The following is a 20,958-nucleotide window of genomic DNA, read 5'->3' as shown; positions in this document are numbered from 1 at the left end:
TAGCTGACTGTATTCTATATTGCTATTTATTTAAATAGTTTTGAGGAAAAATGCTGCTATTTGTCCCAAAGTGACTGCAAAACATGTAGGCCTATAACATCATGCATAACGACACTGATATAACTCCGTTTACCAAATGCTGTACCCCCTCCAACTCCATTTTCAACTGTTTTTTATTATATTTTAAGTAACTCTTGCTTTTATGTAAACGTATGTTTTCTCATGCCAATAAAGCTCCTTTGAATTGAATTGGGTGCGCTCGTTTTGTTCCACTGCCTGTGTGGGCGGGGTATTCACAACGTATGTGTATGTATGTGTTCTGTTGTCTCCGTCCATCTGGGCTGCCCCGGCTAGGAAGACAAGTACACAAGAAATGCATTGTGCCGTTGGGGTTACTCTTGGGTTAACGTGCTAACGTACGCTTCGTTTGTCAACGGACACATATCAGTAACTTTAAACGCAACGTTGCAGAACAATTGTATTAATTTTCGTTACTTTCTTATACATTCCAATCGTTTGACACACGCCGTTATTGCAGGTATTCGGTGTAAACCCTGTTTACTGAGCAGCAGGACTAGCCGTTAGCACTGTAGCTACTTACGTCAGGCTTGCCCATTTAGCAAGCTAGCTAACGCGTATAACATTAACAACCCCATAACAACAACAAGCACGAGCAACAATGGACTCGCTGGAAACACCGTATGAAGTCGAACTGGAGATCGATTTCATCGAATGCGAGGTGAGCAAAACCAACAGCTTTCTAATAACACTGACCCCCCCCCCAAAAAAAAAGAATCACATTTGTACTGGGGATCTCCTATCCCAAAATGTAGACTCTCGTAGATGTATTTATCGATTCTGACATTTTTGAAAATGTCAGAACTCAGAATCAATAAATACATCTGCAAGAGTCTTTCTTGGGTATTAAATTGTCACTATATCTGGGGAACCCCCAAATCCACCGGTCGGGAACCACTTTGATTGGTTCTCAAAAGGTTTCATGTCAAATTGTCAAGCACCCCAGAATTTATGTGTATTTATGGTCTTGGTATTTATGGTCACAGACACTGTAAAGACTGGTAACGTTTTTATATATATATGCTTCCCATGTCTACGACACAATACATTATGATGCATCATAATTATTAATCTGTGTATAACACTGAATAATTATAGTTATAAGAATTCAAAAATATCCATAATGCTTACAATAACAATAATCGATCCTAACTAACGTTATAAAGCAGTGGTTCCCAAAGTGGTGTCCGGGGACCCCCAAGGGGTCCTTTAGGCAGTTCCAGGGGTCCCCAGCTAAATGATAGTTTGGAACAAAGTGGGCCCTTAAGGGTCTGTAACTCTGGACCCGAACGGACCCTAACCTAAAATGGACCGGTTCCATGTGTACGCTCAGTTAAATTAACTTTGCTTTTTCAATATAAATTGGGTCCTCAGAGATTGCTATTACATAGGAGTACGTAGACTAATCCATGTCAAACTGGGGGTCCTAAACTGTTTGAGAATCAAAGCTAGAGCCGTGGGCTAATTTGTGTCAATTTGGGGGTCCTTGACTTGAAAAAGTTTGGGAACCACTGTTATAAAGCTTTTAGTATTTTAACCCATTTTGGACTGAGGTCGATTAAAATTTCTATGTCAGTGGTGCTCAACCTTTTTCATGTCAAGGACCCCCAGAATTATCTCTATTGGGCCACGGACCCCCATCTCAAAATATGTAGTTCCAGGGACCCCTCTGCACCACATTTTCACGACTTTTCAAAAATAGCAGACCTACAAGCTTGTAGGGCTTTACTATTTATTCCCATAGTTGTAATAAATACATTATAGCTGCAATTCTCAAAGTGGGGTCCTGGGACCCGCAGGGGTCCTTGAGGGGGTTCCACGGGGTCCCCACTCCCCAGCTAAATGAGTTACAGTAATTATAGCAACAATTCAACGTCGGTTTAACCACTACATCAGTTATTTGAAAATAGCAGATCTACAAGCTCATTTGATGGATACATGAATGCTGATGTATTTCTTTTTTTTTGCCTTCTAATCTTTTGAATTATTTTCCCTCTCCAGGTCTGCAATAAAACCATACGGGGTGAAACATTGTACAAAATACACATCACCACCGCTGGACACATGAAGGTACGGAGCTGAAACATCAGTGCAGCTTGCTTGTGCTAAGGGATAGTTAAACCTCAAAATCACTTTTTTTCTATCGATTGCTCATGGATGTTTTTAAATTTTTGTTGCGTTCCTAAGCTAATAATTTAATGACCAGCAGTGGTTCCCTATAGAGACACAAAGGAGACTCTTTGCTGGTCATCAAATTATTGGCTTAAGGAGACAAAAATAATAAACATGTCTCCATGAGGTGAGCAAAAGTACATTTTTGGGCGAACACGTACGTGGATTAAAGTTTTCAGTCGCCACGACTGATTTCAGTCATTTGGATTCCATAGTAGCCAGCATGTCTTCTGTGCTGCGCACCGAAAACAGCAGATCGACAAGCTCACAACATGTTGCAGCGTGACGTGTTGTGAGCTTGTAGATTGGCTATTTTTGGTCATTAGTTATTTTAAGATGAAAGCGTATTTGAAGTGATCAAACTAACAGTTTAGTTAGAAGCATCTCCCAGAAAGATAGAAGCATCTCCCAGAAACATGAATGTTCTCAGAAATGTCATGATTTCTTACATCATTCCCTTTTCAGTGTTGAGATTTTATTCTTGCTGTATTTCATGTGAACAATGTATTTTTCATTGAGATTAATATTCTGTAGTATTTTATTCTGTTTTTGTCCACTTTCTGTTGTTCTATTATTTCTCAGTTCCAGTGGTGTAACAAGCATGACACCACTGCTCAGCTCTCCCTGCTACATACCCATTTTAAATGGTTTATCATTATAGCCTCCTTCCAAGTGGACATCAAACAGCTTCTCGTGTGTCACCTCTGTTGGATCACTATCCTATTATACAGGACCTGACGTACAGGATACAGGCGTTGGTACTTCACACTTGCACTTCGATGGGAATTGATCTGCAACAGTGCTGTTGAAGTCAGTGTTCTCCGATGTCGGGTAAAGTGTTCTTAGCTTGAGATGATTCTGACTTGAACCTCGTCAAATCCTCTGTGTCGCCGGCACTGGCTTGCCTTATGCTTGTATGTAGCTGCATCATCCAATCTGCCACCGGAAAAAGAGCACATTTTGCTGACACAGGAAAAGCAGCAGCTGTACGTTAAAGAGTGAGTTTACATAAAGAGTTATCCTAGATATCAAATATCAGTCATTGACTTTCTGTCACCATATTTCCTTTCAGTCTCCTGGGGAGAGGCTTCCGCCATTCCTGTTTTTTGGGGACATTTTGAAGACTGCATCGTGCTGGTCTTCAAGAGGCCACTCGATTCCCAACATGCACTTTATGAGTCATCCTGGGAAAAATCATGTGGTGATCCACACATCCAGAATGTAGTACTTCAGCATGTGGATTCCTTGTCTTACATCATGCTGCAACCGTTACCCTCACACCATCTGTACTTTGGTAACCTTTGTTTCTTGTTGAAGTGTGACTTCACCCAAGGCTGTATCATTTTACATACAGTAGTTGTTCACTTTATGTGAGCTAACATAAGCATTGCCAGTTGTTGGAATAATGCGCTAGCAGCACCAGCGGAGCCAGGTTCTGTTTCAAATGGTTTTCTGCTGGAGGTCTTCTGCTGTCAGTCTTGGCATTTGTCGTGGTGTGGTGCTTGTTGTTCCCTGAGCTGAACAAGTTATTTCACAAGTGCACATAATCCTCTGCAAGCGCTGTCCTGGGAACAACTTTTGCCGTATAGTTTTAATAAATGGAGGACATTTCTTTTCCTCGTCTGGCCGCTTCAAGGGGTTCTACAGTAAATCACAGGAAGACTTGATTTTCTTGTCGTTTTGCCAGTGCAATGTCTTGTTGCCATCGTGGCTAAAAGCTGAGTTTTCTACCGATGGACTGTTTTGTCTAATGTCGAGACCGTGTTGTTCACCGCGCTTGATTTTGAACACCGGTTGCAAAAATACTTTCAGGGTGTCCCTGAGACACTAGCCTGACCACTAGCCAGCCAGCGTGATTTCTGGTCTAGAGGGGCGGGTGGTGCTGGGATCACGGCGGTCTCCCCCATAGACATATAAACGTAGACGTCCTTTCCGGCTCTGGAGGGTATGTGCTCAAGGGAGGGCAAAACTCTCTCGAGGTTCCCTGCGAAGCACTGCGGAAGCATGAGCATGTGTCACAGAGTGCATGTTCGGGTCTGTAAGTCCTGGAAAAGATGTGCTGTGATTGGCCAGTAATCACTTGAGTGGCAGTGTGACGTAACGTGCCATCTACACTTCCGGCGTAATTCCTCCCCAAGTGTAAATTCTTCCGTCATTCTTGACATCACCAAATTTGCAAGGCCCCTCTACACTAGTTCACTCCCACTCCTACACCAGGCTTTTCTTTTTCTTGTGAAAACGGAACGCCCTGCGGTGTCCCAGGCTACTGAGACACTGAACGAGGTTGACTGCATCTCGTCATGCTGTGCTGTCGTACGCCATTCATTCTCTCTCACTGTACAATGTATGGCGAAAACGGCCGAAGGAGGGTAAAGCACTGATATAGGATGCAATACAAGAGTGCGGACTAGCCGTCACTACACCAACTCCTGGATTGTTGCTGTCCACTTGTTATCCAGTCCACGCCGTCCAAAGCACTGCAGTGTTGCTGGCACTTCCATCTGTGCCTTGGTTTGGCTTCTACAGTATCGGTGAGCTCGTCATCAGCTCTGGGTGCTTGATACAGTGTCCAGCCAGCCTCATCCCTCCCTCCACCTCTCTCTCTCTCTCTCTCTCTCTCTCCCCTGTAGAGATCAAGGTTTCTGATGTTTTCCTCTCATGTGACATACAGGACCATATGTAGCATTCTTGTGTGGGCTGCATCCAGGGCCTTTTCCTCAGTGCTGTAGTGTAGTGAGCATTGGTGTAGCACCAATTCTCATTTCTTTTAATTTTGGTTTAAATATGTAATAAAATATAGAAGGCTAGTAGCAATACACTGCTAATGCCTACGAAGGGTGAGAATGTGAAATACAGTTGCTTACAAGTGCTGGTAAAATGAATGCATATAGATTAACCTTCGCCTCTCTACACCTCAAAGGAGCTTGTTTAACTGTTATCTGTAACAATGGAATGTGTGTTCCCATGATATAACCATGTCTCTGTTTGTAGCAGTGGGGAAACTCCATTTTGACCAGTGGGCAGTTTACCAAATACTGCTGTTCTGTGCTGATTGACTTGACTTTCATGCTCTCCTTTTTATTCCTGGCAGAAAGAGGGGACGTTGGTTCATCAAGGTAAGTAGCTCCTATCCTAACACACAGAACGTTTGGGTCATCCTGGGATGATTTAGTTAACAACAGACACAATTCTGTTGTTTTATTGTATTCACATCTAAATATTTTCACATTTTATTCTGGACTCACTGCCTGCTTAGCATTTACATATGGAAAAAGAAGGCACGCGAGTGCATTGGTTGTAGTTTCCTCAGCACACACACAAAAAGCAACATTTTCAGTTATTTAGAATACACCATTTAGAAATATGTCCTGAACAACGGAAGTAAAGATTGGACGAAGCACATAGTTTGAGACCTGATTTAGACGAATTGAAATGTATCCATTTAAATTCTTCAAAAAATCACGCGCGTGTGAAGTGAGGGGCACTTATCGCCATACTTGAGCCAAAAATCATCACATTCCATGCGACGAACACGTGGTCAAACACACCTACACACAAAGTTGTGCATAAAGAATTACCGGTAGATTGATTTATCTTCAATATTTTGGTGTTTGATGGTGTAGTTCCTTGTTCCTGTGGGTAAGTAGCCAAACGTGGACAACATGGCAACATATTTCAGCAATCCAAAACATAAACGTATCCATTATTTTTTATATCTATTCCTAAAATTACAAGAGCCGTGCACTTCTTAAAAGAGTTACACCAGTGTTCAACAACCTCACGTGGCCAGTTCCAGCATGAAAGGAAAACAAGATGACTCGCAATGGCCTCAACAGTCCAGAATGCAACCACAAGATGGTTGTTGGAAAAGCATTCCGAGGCACGTAGGATTCAGTAGAAAACCACCAACTGAAGTAGACCCAAAATACATGTGTGCTCACTCTTTGCAAGTCTTCACATTTCTGTCGGTGTGGACGGAAGACTTCTTGAAGGGTGACACAGTGGTAAATGGTAAATGATGCATTTATATAGCGCCTTTATCCAAGGCGCTTTACAGAGATTGTGCATTACATTCACCCATTCATACACCAATGGCGGCGGAAACCATGCAAGGCACCAACTAGCACATCGGGAGCAATTAGGGGTTCAGTGTCTTGCTCAAGGACACTTCGACACTAACTCTGGGGGAGCCCGGGTTCGAACTGGCAACCTTACGGTTACCATCCAGACACTCTACCCCTGAGCCACTGAGTACATGCAGTTACTACATGTACATAGTAAGCCTTGCTGAGCCATGAGGCCCATCGGGCAGGAGCCTATCTCCTGTTCTACTGTATAGCGTGAGGCATGACTCTAGTATGTTGCAGGGACTTACCCCCCAATTTAACCCTTGATGCTGAGTGCCAAGCAGGGAGGCACTTGGTCCCATTTTTGGGATGGTCTTTGGTATGACCCGGCCAGGGATCAAACCCCAACCTCCCAGTCCCAGGGCGAACACTCGTAAAAGCCACTGAGCTTCCCCAATGTACTCTCCCCTCTAAAATGTCAGAGATTGTGTCTGCCATTGATTGCCTATATATTTCTCATAGGCTCACTGACTCACCCACCAGGAATGTAACCCGGTTCGTTAGGTCATTTTATGAGTGAATGCACTCGGATCATTTTGGAAATGCATTTGAAGAGTCGGGCCATGAACAAAAGGCAAGGATCCATCGTCCAACAACAATCTCGCGTGAATGGAGCACTGTGGTTTAAGTCATCGCTCCTGGAGTTATTGGGTTTACCACCACCACCACTGAAACCACCATCTACTTGGCGGTCATTTTGATTGACTATAGCTTTGCATTACAAACCAGTATATTTACATTTTATTACAGGTTTGATGCATTTCCTTCTCATTTAGGCATTTTCACAATGCAGTCACACAGTGTTGTTGGGGAAAGAGAAACCACAGCCTGGCACTAACAAGTCTGTAGTATGACTGGAAGATTTTTTTCCCCCCTCATTTTAATCACATTAACTTCAGGGTCTTTTCCGTATTGCCTATGGGCGAGCAGGACGGAAGATGAGTAGGATTCATGGCTCAAGAACATTTGCCTCTTCATCAACTGCTATTGAACAGCGCTCGGGAACACTCAATGACACTTTTGACACGCTGCCGGAAGGATCCCGGAATCCTTCTGGTTCCCTGGTGGTAGCTCTACGTCCAGAGCCACTGCGAGATCATGAGAAGATGGTGCCTTGCGTGGGTGAACCTGGATATGTGCTGTCTGGACATTGATACAGAACTGTGCACTGAGAACCCTTACCCGACCAGAGAAAAGACAACAAATGTGTTCCGCTGATGAGAAGGATACACTCCACTCTGACCCAGTAACCTCTTCGAAGTTTGCCACTGATGTCAGCCATGCCCAATGGGTCGCAAGATATTCTGATGTAATCGATGCAGAATTCATGTTCTAGAGTGAAACCATTTGGATACACAACAACGTGCACCACACAGTTTAACTATTGTTTTGAAATTATTGATATCGATGAGACTGGGAAATTGGCACAATGGATACGGATTATTGGGGCAGGCAACGTTTAAGGCGTACAAATCATAAGCAAGATCTGCTTTAAAAAAAAAAAGTGTAAGCCAGAAATTGAGATGGCTTTGCGGTGCATTTAAATCTTCATAGCAATTACTTCAACAGTGAATCTTACAATGCATTTGCATTTCAGTATATGAACTCGAACATCATTGAATTATCTACTGTACATTATGATAAAATTAAAAAAAAAACACATGACACTATTGCAGTTTGACTTTCATTTAACTGCTTTGGTTTGGGTATTCTAGGTCATGCAGTCAGAAACCAGATCGTACCAGATTTTGAAGACATCAATGACTACCTACGATACCTGAATCTTGATGAGCCCATCATCGGTGAATTGAATACATTATTAAATCGCTTTGAAGGTGCTCAATTATTGTTGTTGCACGGCCTCGTTAATTATCTTTGTGTTTTTACATTGTCGGTCGCTTTTTGTTTCACTTACTTTGCCAGGTTTGAACAATTTGGAAGAAGTGTCTCGCTCCAATGACCCCAATGACCTTCAGCCAGGTCCCAGATATAACTGTAGGCTCTGTGACCTGGAAGCTAACCTACCCAACATGGTCAATCACATCATCGGACGCAAACATCGTCAGAAGTATCTGGTATGCGTCTGTCCTTATTCTCAGATTAAACTGAAATGTGCAAGTTGGACCATTTAAAATGTCTCTGATTTTAAAAATAAAACTGCTTTGAACTCACTTCAGGAGATGAAACGGCCAGACATGGTAACCTGGAACCCAGCGGCCCCATTTAGCAGTTCAAATTCGGGGAAAATCATACGGGCCAAGGCAGAAGTAGCCGAGCGACAGAATGGGAGAGGAACTCCAAAGGTTGGTGTTGTCATGACCAGTCTCTCCTGGCCAGTCTCTCTGTTGTCAAGACCAGTCTCTCCTGGCCAGTCTCTCTGTTTCTAGCTCCCACACTTGCACACTCCACACGTCCCGTAATCCATTTTGGGCGGGAACCCCTTTTGGTGTTTTAAGCAATATGTTATACTTTAGTTATTGAAAAATAGCAGATCTACAAGCTCATAGCGCGGCACAGACGCTACGAGCTTTTAGGTCTGCTATTTGTTTTTTAATCGTGAAAATGTGGTGCAAATCTTTGAATATATATTCTTTCAGGGCGAACGTTTTTAACTCAAATCTTTGATTCTGGGAGGTCCCTGGAACAACATATTTTCAGATGGGGGTCGGCGGCCAATTTATAATTTTTGGGGTCCTTGACATGAAATCGTTTGAGAACCACTGACATAGAAACATAGGGTTTTCCAGAAAACTGTCAGGATTTAGAAGACATTTATAGAATCTGGTGTTTGGTCGAAATGGGTTAATCCTGCTTCTGAGTGTCCACGAGGAGGTGAGGAGCTGTTCTGATTAAATATCAATGATTTACTTTGTTGCTTCATTAGCTCTGATCACTCTCATTCAGATGGCTATAAATGTGCCTCAGTATATCTTGCAGACAGTTAATAACAAAACAGACAGTCAACACTTCCGGCAATTCTCTATTCTCTATTATAACAGGTCGTTTCATGCTTCAAACAAGCATGATGGAACGCCTAATCAAAACAATTACATCAGTGCTCTGTTCTCCCAGAGCGCAGCAAACCCGGTGGCTAGGCTAGCTAGTTTCTTGGGACATTTGTGATCGTAGTGGCGTCGTATAGAATATAGCAAATTCTCGCGATTATCTTAGTTTTAAGGGTAACTGTTGTATAATTGCAATATTACATGGAAAGGGGTGCTTTAACGTCATTAATGCACTTCTGCGATGCAGTTCCTGTAGCATCGCAGGCGTGCATTAGTGACGTTAAACCACCCCCTATCGTGTAATATTGCTTAAATCAACCCCTTGCCTAGTAGACCGCTGGACTTGTTTCACTTGCTTTAGCTTTGTATTGTCCTTGAGTTGCTGAATTGTTTTTGTGTCTGTGCTCTGTATGTTTCAGTTGGCGAGGAAATCATTGGCAAAAGTTGTCGGGAAATCAAACATCTCCAGAGGTATGGCCTTATACTTTAAATTTTGTATGTGGTACTCTGGAGTACAAAATGAGCATTTGTTGCAATTATTTTCTTCTTCTTTTCCCCCTTTTCCCTCAAGTACTACCACAGCCGAAGAACAAAATAGGCCAGAATTCTTCCAGAGGTCTGTCATCTCAGTCACAAGAATTTACAGATTATCCAGGGGAGTACTCCCACCACTCAGGGCATCCGCTAGATAACCCAAACATGCCGCCCTATCATACAAATGACGGTTACATGTCGGCAGATGCAGAGGGAGGTGCCTATCCAGCCATCCATGATTATCATGGGGACTATCGAATGAACTCTGACGACATGTCTGGAAGAAACTTCCCAGAGTCTGGTGGTACCGGCCGTGATGCTAGGGAGGAGATGACTTACGGACCAACGTACCACAATGAGGCTCCTCTTTACAGGAAGCCCTCAGCAGGAAGCGACCCCCTCAGGGAATTTATGGATGCCGAGCGTGGCCGCGGTCCTTCTGCTGAAGCTGTGGAGTCTCGTAAAAGGGCCTATCCAGCACACAACCCTCAGGGGTCAACATATGCAGAAGATGACCCTCACAGTCGAGCTTACCAGCCAGAAGGTTCTGGCCTTGCCGCGCCAGGTGGAGGTGTTCAAGCCAGGACTTCCATAGATTATTCTCATGGAAAGGTTCCCTTTGACATTAACAGTCACCTCAGGCAAAGACCGTCTCCTGACGACCCCTACTCGAACCCCAGACCAGATCCCCACCAAAGATCCTACCCTGGAGGTGAGGGTCAAGACAGGTCTTACTCTGAAGAAAATCCCTATCGGCCACTCTACCCTGGCGCTAACCAACAGCGGCGGTCTCTAGACAGGGAACCCAACAGACCTGGCAATGCTAACGGCGCAGGTAGGCGGGAACCGAGTGGCCAAGATGCCAAGAGGCCAAGGCTTGCTGAGCCTATGGAAAAAGAACAATGGCAAGAGGGGCCAGCAGGTGACCCTAACTTCCACAGGAGAGGTCCTCCTATGCCCAGCAGACTCCCGGAAGGTGCCAGAGAAATGTCGAACATCCCAGAGCCATTCAGACGCTTTCTGCAAGGGGCGTCAGAGGATCAGACGAAGGACGGAAAAAGAAGGAAGAAGAGCCGCTTTTCAGATGCCACTAAAGAGGAGGTGGAGAGAGCCAAGTGAGTAGGGATGGAGCTTGTTCATTTTGTATTGATAATGAGCAGGCTTATCAGGCTTTAATCGAGCCTACTATTGAGCATTTTCTATTATATTGTGTGAGAAATAGCTACAAGCTCACACCATGCTTGTAGGTCTTCTAAATTTAGATTTGATAAATTCAGAACTGGGTTTGTATGTACCCGGTTTTGGGCTCATCCCTAGATGTAAGTAAGTCTTTATTGACTTGTCTTGGTTTAGCAGGGTCTTCTCTACACCAGGTTGTCTTGGTCTAGCAGGGTCTTCTCTACACCAGGTTGGCTGACTTCTATCTTAAGCAGAAAAATGTTTATATCGTCACGGTTGGACAGAATCCTCAGTCTCCGTATTTTAACTGTCAATTCATAAATTAATACTACAGCGTTGCACGAAAGAATCAAAGGTAGCAGGTCTACAAGCTTGAAACGTGGCATTATGAGCTTGTAGAGCCGCTACTTTTGCTGTTTTAATTATATCTTCTGTGTCTGGTGCCCTCTGGCGTGATCACAGAAGCATTACATGATAAACTCCCAGACTTATCTGATTGGCTGGTACGCAGGACAGTGTGGTTAGCCCTCATTCTTTTGATCCTTCTCCAATGATCAGTCAAATCAAACTGTCGTGTAGTCAGAGTTTCACTCTGACTACAGAGAGAATCTTGGGACCGAACACTACAGGCAAGTGCTTTTTGACGGGGTTATTTTCACCAGGTGATTAAAAAGTGCGGACTACATTTGCTAGTACCTCTAGTAGCGACCGTAGTGGACACTTATTCATGTTTGGCTTTGGCTGCCTCTAAGCCAATGGGAGAGTTACCCATAAAACCCATATTCTGACTCTGAACGGCATAAAACGAATACTATGAACGCCGCAACGTCAGCCATGAGCTGAGGCAGATGCTGCAGCACACAAACTGATTATTGATGTTCATATACGAGAGCTTGCTGCACCTGGCAGTTATGACTGAGTCATTCTTGTTTAGAATGTGCTTTTGAGCGAACATGGACTGTGTTTATACGTTAAGTGTCCAGATGACATACCCCTCTCCACATTGCTAACTAGCCTAGCCTTGTTAGCTTATAGCTAAGCTATCCGGTTTGCTAGCAGCAAGGCTAGCTTCTTAGCTGGAGCAGAGAACACGTTTGAGCAGAGAATGCTCACAGTCTCTCCACAACACCCTTTCCACAGCGACCAAAGAAGCCAAGCCAAGCGACAACACAGAAGGGGAGCCAACATAGCCAAGGACTGCGAAAATTGCAATGGTAAGATCTCGGTGCGGGACAAACACAGCATCTGCATCTACTGTCTTGGATACGACCACTTCAACAATGCGCTCAACGATCCAGACTTCTGCAGTGCATGCTCGACGACGGAGTTGAATTACCCAAGTAAGAGGATCAAACGGTTGCTGAAGAAGCAGCTACGGGACCCGGTCCCGGACCTCCTCATGGAGGAAGAGACCTGGGATGATCGCTCACCCTGCCGCGGTGACACAGCGGAGAGCCGGGAGGACCACTCACCCAGGTAAGGGCTTTTGACGTGTTGGGTGTTCACTTGTTTTAGCGAGTCTAGCTTCTTGGCTACACAGATGTTGAGCTTGAGCAGAGAATGCTCACCGACAACAAGTTTGAGCAGAGAATGCTCACTGTCTCACCACACCATTTCCACAGTGGCCAAAGAAGCCGAGTGAATAAGGCAACTATCGCACGACGGAGAAGAAACGGCCAGACCCTGTTGGACCCTGTTCCCCAGAAGGATTGCGAACAGTGCGGTCGTAACATTTCTAGTGTGGACAAACACAGCCTCTGCTTCTACTGTCTCGGATACGAACACTTCAGCAACGCGATCAATGATCCAGACTTCTGCATCTCATGCTCGTCGACCTCGAAGAGGTACCTGTGTCGGAAGATGAATCGGTTGCTAAAGAAACAAAACCTGGTGAAGGACCTCCCCATGGAGGACGAGACCTGTGATCATTTCTCACCTCGCCGCTATGACACGGCGGACAGCCGGGAGGACCACTCACCCGGGTAAGGATTGTTAGGTGTTACACTTGTTTTAGCTTAACGCTAAATAATTTGAAGAAACAAGAACATAAAAATCTGAGAGATTGCACACATTCCCTTGATAAAGTGCAACTAGTCAATAAAGTGCATCTTGTCAGTTATGGTTGCTGCCATTTAGCCATTTCTGACAGAGGAACATCAGAGTGAAGCTTAGACAGCTCCTCCACCATACACCATACAAATCAGATGGTACTAACCGTACTATATAACATCCTTCTCCTTCTCCCCGCAGCCGCGCATTTTGGCACCACATTTTGGTGCCCAAATGCGGAAGTGCAACCGAGCGCTCAATGTTAAAGCCCAGCTGCACGGGGTTTCCTCGTCATGAATCCACGGGATTACCGCTAGGGCCCAGTGCTTCAACTTTGGAAAGCCTCACTGGCCCCTTGCTCTGAGCCCACATAGGTGGTTGATTGGGCTCGGTGGTGACTTGAGTGATTAAGGTGGTGGAATGCTTACCCAGTGGCAGACATTTTGTCTTTTTTACAAGACCTAAGGGACATTTTATCCACGGTTAAGGTTTACTTGGCAGCTATTTCAGCCTGCCATATAGGCTTTGCGAGTAAGCCTGTGGGGCAATACCCATTGGTGTGCTGGTTTATGGAGGGCGCTAGGTGGCTTCTATCGGTCTTGAAATCCATGGTTCCATCCTGGGATTTGGCAATAGTATTAGACTCATTGTCTCAACCACCTTCCGAGCCTTTAGAGGTGGTGGACATGAATTTGTTGTCTCTTAGCGATACTGTTGACTCTTAACGACCACAAAGCACATCAGTGATATTCATGCGCTTTCCGTGAGCCCTGAGTGTGTACACGTTTTACTGATGCTAGGGTTGTTAACCTAACCCAGTGTTTGTACTGAAGACTCCTCTCTAAATGTTTCCCTGTTGAATTTGAGGTGTTCTACCTGCCCCTTTCACTTCAGAAGAGGGACAGCGATTACAACGGATTTGTCCAGTAAGGGCCTTGAGGCCGTATATGGACAGGCTTCAAGGAAGACGGACCAATTGTTTGTTTCCTGGGTCCACGGTCGGTGGGTACGCCCAAAACAAAATGAAGTGATTCTGCCCAACCGAGATGATATAAACATTTTCCTGTGTAAGATGGAAGTCAGTTAGCCTGGTGTACAGAAAACCCCGTCTGTCGTCTCCAATAGTAAAAAACACAACAACCAAGTCAATAAAGACTTTGATCTAAAAAAAAAAAATCAGTTACATTACCAACGCAGTTCTGATTTTTATTATTAAAGAACCAGGGTTCTATTTGTAACCTATGTTTTTTATTCTGAAAAGTAACAGTTTTTGACATATGATGTTTCTTTTCACCCAACAGAGTTATTAACAGCAACAGTGTTATTGTTTTAACATTTGTTAACAGTTGCTATGTGTCCACATATCACCGCGGGTGATATGTGGACACGTCTTAAGGTCTTTTATATCGATATATAACGGGATCGCTAAAATCCATTTTTTGACAGTGGCCGTTGCTAGTCAACACCTTGCTCTGCGCTCTCTGAGCTGCACACGCAGCCATTCACTTGTTTACGGGCCGACAAACGTACTTACCGGTACTCTGAATCTACGCTGCCTCCGCGCAGATTGATTATAACGGTGATGTTCTGTCCTAATATTAACGCTTCTAGAGAGAGATCAGTTTTATGGCGGCGATGTAGTAAAGGGAGATTTCACCTTCCGGTTTTGGGGGGAAATGAAAGGTGGGGATTTCATGAGTAAAATCTCATTTGCTTGGCACCTTTATTCTGAAAACTCTGGCGGCAAGTTTTAAATGCATCTTCGGACCCTGTTTGTATGCTATTTTACAGTTTTTTTCTTTTGTATTCCTTAAAGGCTAATGGCTAAAGGCAAAACTCCAGGTCAAGGACCAAGGACACAAGACATCCATGGACCTCAGAGACCAGGCCCCTATGACCAACAGGTAGTCTATCGTAAAACCCTCTGGCCAGCATTTTATAAATGGTTTGACAGTTTTATCTAATCCGTACAATGAATACACTGCAATGATATCCTGTTCTTTTTTTTAGGGCCAATACAACACTGAAAGTTACCCAAGAGAGAACCCTGGCTCTTTCTCAGAGACAACTCCAGTGTCTGGCAATGTCTTTGATTTAATGGTAAGCTCCTGAATCACACACAGTGCAAAATGCATTACAATTTACATTTACAATTTAGGCATTTAGCAGACGCTCTTAATCCAGAGCGATTTACAGTAAGCAGGAACAAAAGACAAATACATGAACAAAGAAAGAAAAGAGGCCACACAGCTCGTAGTCACGATGCTAGAAACTTTTATTTAACCGACGTTTTGGCACACAGGATGCCTACTTCAGGGTATCAATACATCAAATACATAAACTTATAGACCGGATTAATACCCGTATATATAACGTATTACACCACATGATAACTACCAGTGGCATTTCTTTCTGTCTTTCCCACCTGCACAAAGCATTTCACAGTATTGTTATCCAAGTTTGGAGCCTTTCCAGTCAACTATGCAAAACTATATTGACCTCGACTGTGTATTTATGGAAAAGTAAAATTAAATAAAAACTGTTAACAATCATTTACTGTGTATCCAAAAGACATTCATCACCATCACCACCCCCTTACAAATAAAACCAAATGTATGACTGTCCTTAATCTCTTTTATCACTTAAACAATGAATGTCACTGGGCCTTTTCTAAAATCTGAGAACCATTTTAGCTATTCTTATATTCTATTTCCAAGGAAAATGATAACATTTAGCACATTACCATAGTTTAATAAAACCAGATAAGTAATAGGCACTATAATGGTCAGAGTTCATAAGTAACTTAGGTACTGTCAATACTTTAAGTATTTGGACATGTAAAGTAGAATTACAGTGTGCCTTGGATTGGATTGTGGACTTGCTTCTTACAGTCCTATGTCACTAGAAATGTGTAATCCATGTGTCTAATCCATCCAAGAGACCCTTTTTCTCACTCATGTCACCTTGTAATACTTGTATTACGTATACTGTTGTGTTATAGTACCTGCATAAAAAAATTGAATGCCATCATGGAAGTGATTCCACTATAATCTTTTCACTGTGTTCTGTCGTCTACTAGAAAAACATTGAGATTGATGACGTAGAGGATGCTGACTTCCTGAAGAGCAAACTTTGCAACCTTCTTAAAGAATTCCAAGCCAAGAAATTGGAGAAGACTTCGGTATGTTTCACCATGAACAGTGCATCTTGTTGGAGTGGACAATGTTTGGCCTTTGTAATAGATTATTAGCTTAATTTCTGTCTGTTTCCTTAACCCATTAAGACCTGAGGCCCAGTCTAAATCTAAACCGAATTTTATGAAATACCTATATTGCTACATCAGCGGTTCTAAACCTTTTTCATGTCGATGTATTTTGCCAGTGATCAAAACTATTTTATTCCAGTGACCCACATAAACAAAGATTTAGTAAAAGAGAGTAAAAGGTTTGCTTTAAAAGAAAAAACATATACAAAGATTTACACACATTTTCAAAGTTTTTTAAAACTAGCACATCTACAAGCTTGTAAATCTGCTATTTTTGAATAGTCAACCAATGTGCTATAATATATAGCTAAAATGACAAAGATCTTTTCATGGTTTTATTGGCTTAAAAGAGGTCTACCGGTAGATGAAATTAATGACCATTTATTGTCCTCCAGATAGTTATTTTAATGCACACTGCTAGCCTGAGTACAATTTTTGTTGTGAAATGACATAAGTGAAGCTTGAACCTTGATTCCCGTAGCAAAAAAACGAAGGCCCAGCAGGCATGTCCGCTGGTTACCACGATATGAGCAACGACCAACGGGCACCTCCACCAGGCCAGCATGACCGAAACAGCCAGCATGACCGAAACATCAGAGAAAGTTCTCAGGGCCAACGGGCACATCCACCAGGCCAGCATGACCGAAACATCAGAGAAGATCATCAGGACCAATGGGCACCTCCACCAGGCCAGCATGACCGAAACATCAGAGAAGGTCCTCCGGGGCAATGGGCACCTCCACCAGGCCAGCATGACCGCAACATCAGGGAAGGTCCTCAGGGCAAATGGGCACCTCCACCAGGCCAGCATGACAGAAACTTCAGAGGAGAACCACAAGATAGGCGTTTTGACAACCAACGTAGGCAATCGCAGGAAGCTCGCAGACCGCAGCGAGACAGGGACGAGCGAGGCCAGTTGCAGGATGATGGAAGCCACGGGCACCGCCCTTCTTCGGGCCAACCTCAAGACAGTGCTTCAAGCAGAAGCCGTTACGAAGGTAATCTGTCAGACAAACGTGGTATCTCGGAATCCATTTTATTAATGCCTCAATTCACAAAACACAAAGAACAAAGATGACTAAGATTCAGGGTCAGACCAGTCGTTCCCAAACTGTAATGCTGTGAGAAGTCCTGGTGTGCTATGCAAAACGTTTGTAATTTATTATCGGTACTTCAAATGCTCACTCATTTCCCAATGCAGAGTCAAATTATTTACCCTAAACATATATTTTAAAGTTTTATTTTTCATTAGTAAATGAAAATAAATAGTGATAATAGAGTGATAACTCAAATGTATTAAAAGTAATTATTATAATAAAATAATAGATAATCTGTTTGAGGACCTGGGATCCAAACTGACTATGTAGACAAATACAAAAAAAATCTAAAACACTGCTACATAGACTACACACATCTGGTGGATATGCTGTGCGACTGCAGCATTTGTGACTCTTGTGTATTGCAAACTAGCTTTAATTCCCTTTGTTGATTGTCGTTTCTGCCATTCTACCACATCTCCTCTTGCAGAGGTCTTTGGTGGGTCCGGACATGGCCAGCCACCCTATGCTGCTGTTCAAGAGCAGCCACCACTGTACCCAGAGAGATTTAATGAGCCCAGGAACCCTCATCACCCCTCTGGCAACAGGCAGTATTTTGATCACTTCCCGCCAGCCAACGCCTTCCACGGGGGGGAACAGGGATATGGGAGCCATCGCCGCCCTCAGCACTCCAGCCTAGACAAGATCACCTCCACCCTCCTGGAACTCGTGGCTCGGAAATAAACCGGCAGCTATCAATGAAGTCAGTGGTTCTCAACCTGTGGTGGGCAGTGAAGGGTACATTGCAAGTTGACCCCCAAATATTTGTAATTATAATATAGTTTCATGATGTGTTTTCATTTAGACCTTGAAAAATGTGTTTTTTTTAATACCGAGACGGTCATGGTGGCAAGACTTAACTGTTCAGGAGAGGAGAAAAACTTTTAATAGCACAGGCAGACTCTTCACATACTAGAGAATTTCTGAAATAAATGTCAGAGCTGAAATCGACATGTAAATGTGAAATAAATGCCTAAACATGTGGCTAGGTGTAATGTTAGAAACCACAGAACTGAACCTTTCAAGCCTGTTTTCTCAACTTGCTGATTTCTGCAAGATATTACTCTATAAGCTATAATATCTCCTAAACTTGTCGGTCAAACTGAACAACCAATATGCCAATTTGAAGTTATGATTTCCTGCGTTCATAGGACATGAAAAAACGGAGTTATTAAAAGAGGATATGTTGTCATTAAAGGTTCTTCCTCCTGCAGTGTACCTCAGTCACTATGAACGTCCCTCGGATTGTGATGTTTGAGCGCATCAACAACAATGGATGCTGTTAAAAATGGTGTGTATAGAGCACCGTCCTGACGTCACTCGCTCATCCCCTCGATTCCTCTCTATGGAGAATAATATCGCCTACTATAAGCATTGTGGTCCAAAAATAAACAAGCTGTCTCTGCGTTATTGTCAGGGAGTTGTCTCTGTATCGTTTGTGACAGTCAGTCACTCATATATGATACAGTCTGTTTCTAGCGAAAATATAACTAATTCAGTAGCAGTAATCTACAGTTATGGTAAATTTGTGAGTGCTGTTGAACCACTGGGTGAAACGTGCCCTGCTTGATATTTTCAAGTGTACCCTGGTCCAGAAAAGGTTGAGAACCACTGAATTAATTTATATAATCGGTAGCATATCGAAATCGGTCATGATTTTTCATTGATGATGCAATAATGTGACCGTCAATGACTGTCGCTTTTGTTTTGTTTATTTCTAATGTTTGGAAGCAGCATAATCCGTATAATATCGGAATTGGTCAGAATCTGTATCGCCAGATATGACCCTGAAAATCGGATATCTGTCATAATTTCATAATCGTGCACCCCTAGTATTAGTGCATGTATTGTTGTATTATATCTTACTTTTTGTTTTGCTTTTTATTTTAGACATTGAAAGCGTATAGGGACTAAATATGAGGCAGTATAGATTTATTTTTTGTTGATTTCATTATGGTAAATAATTGCATTGTGATTTAACGAAGAATATGATTTGGGGGGGAAGTGACGCTTTTCAATGTCATTTTTGCTTCATGCTTTATGTTCTAACTTCTTACTATAGTGTTATGTTCTAACTTCTTACTATAGTGTGATGATTTGGGTGTAAAAGTGTAGTAGACTTTATCATTAAAAGCTCTCGTTTTAGTTTTAACCTGTTTTGTGCAATTCTTCTGTCATCTATTATTACTGCTACTATTACTACTAGTTATTACTATTAAGTTACTCTATGATTTCGTTTTTTGTTGTTGTGAGTTACTGAGTTATTAAAATTTCGTTTAGTTGTAGCTTAGAGGGTAGAGGCCTTCTGGTTCGACCCAGAAACTCCCAACAGCAGAAATACACAATTCTACAACTATTACTGTAGGTGGGGAGATGCAGATAACTGTGGAGAGAGTGTAATCAATAATTTAGATATTCATTCTGTATTTGGGTCAACTTCCAAATAGTGAAATAATGAAATGAAAGGCTTCTGGTTGGTTTTTTTTCTCTATTCTTTGGTACAGGTTACACTAAATGCCACATGATTGATTGTTTATTTATTTCCGTGTCCTGCACACAATGTGCCCAACCCTCATGGATTTACAGCATGTTTACATTACATAATTCACGCATTTACAGCATGTTTACATTACATAATTCATTATAGCCTATTACAACTCAGATTTATACATGCTCGTATTTAAACTGGCAACTTTATCACATCAAATGGTGAAAATAACCAATAGATATAATTTAGCTGCTTTTAAAAATGTGGGGGAAATGGACTATAATGACTGACGGCATGTTGCCAACATAGGCAGGTTGAAAGTGGTGGTATGCTGTTATCGAGGACCCATAGCCCCTCCTATGTCCAGCTTTTGGTGTGTAACCCACATTTTGTCCTAACAAATATTTTGATGTGTAAACACAAATATTGAATATGAAGGTGAGGATGCAAATTCTGATTGGCCGGAATGAGATGATTAGAGCGTCCCTTACTTCACATTGGTGTGATTTTTTTTGTTTTGATTTATTGGATACTGTAACATATACAGATAAAAGCACAGTAAAGTACAGTTCAATACAAGGTCTGCGAAGAGGATTTATAGGCCAGTACTGGAGTAATGTGTTCACACCTGACACCTCCTAGTGTTAGTCAAGAGTCTTGCTGCAGAATTTTGAACAAGTTGCATGGATTTTTTCCCCCAGAAGTCCAGAATACAGGGCGTTGTTACTTGTTACAGTAGTCTAGGCGTGAAGAAATTAATGCATGAATTATTTTCAAGATCTGTAAATGTGAGGAATGGTTTTATTCTGGCAAGTGGCAATGTTTCTGTACAACCTTAGTTATTTGGGCATCAAAAGAGAGGTTAGAATGGAACCACCACACTAGGGCCTTTTTGGATATAATTTAGCCTTGATGTTCTGTCTATAATGTCTGCTTTCATCATCCGGATCTGTGCAAGGTGACG

The 20,958-nt window shown here is 42.7% G+C and overlaps 1 protein-coding gene across 3 annotated transcripts; it reads left to right on the top strand.

Moving 5' to 3' along the window:
• Window positions 1-386: 386 nt before the first annotated feature.
• On the top strand, window positions 387-19,658 carry LOC308332265 (uncharacterized protein). 3 transcript variants are annotated; one of them, XM_080788059.1, is made up of 16 exons: window positions 387-739; window positions 2,080-2,148; window positions 5,342-5,366; window positions 8,093-8,179; window positions 8,301-8,452; window positions 8,555-8,680; window positions 9,802-9,853; window positions 9,954-11,031; window positions 12,236-12,571; window positions 12,718-13,077; window positions 14,961-15,048; window positions 15,155-15,244; window positions 16,224-16,325; window positions 16,891-17,011; window positions 17,069-17,407; window positions 17,937-19,658. In XM_080788059.1, exons 1-16 carry the CDS (start codon window positions 680-682, stop codon window positions 18,188-18,190), a joined length of 3,339 nt encoding a protein of 1,112 aa, XP_080644185.1. In that variant the 5' UTR covers window positions 387-679; the 3' UTR covers window positions 18,191-19,658. The 3 variants fall into 3 exon arrangements, with proteins under 3 accessions (XP_080644185.1, XP_080644184.1, XP_080644186.1); XM_080788058.1 differs by having other exon boundaries at window positions 16,891-17,407; XM_080788060.1 differs by lacking the exon at window positions 5,342-5,366 and having other exon boundaries at window positions 678-739; window positions 16,891-17,407.
• The last annotated feature ends 1,300 nt before the right edge of the window (window positions 19,659-20,958 follow it).

Source organism: Protomyctophum bolini (assembly GCF_963924005.1).
Source record: "Protomyctophum bolini genome assembly, chromosome: 17".
Lineage (NCBI taxonomy): Eukaryota > Metazoa > Chordata > Actinopteri > Myctophiformes > Myctophidae > Protomyctophum > Protomyctophum bolini.
This window is presented reverse-complemented; position numbering and strand designations above follow the sequence as displayed.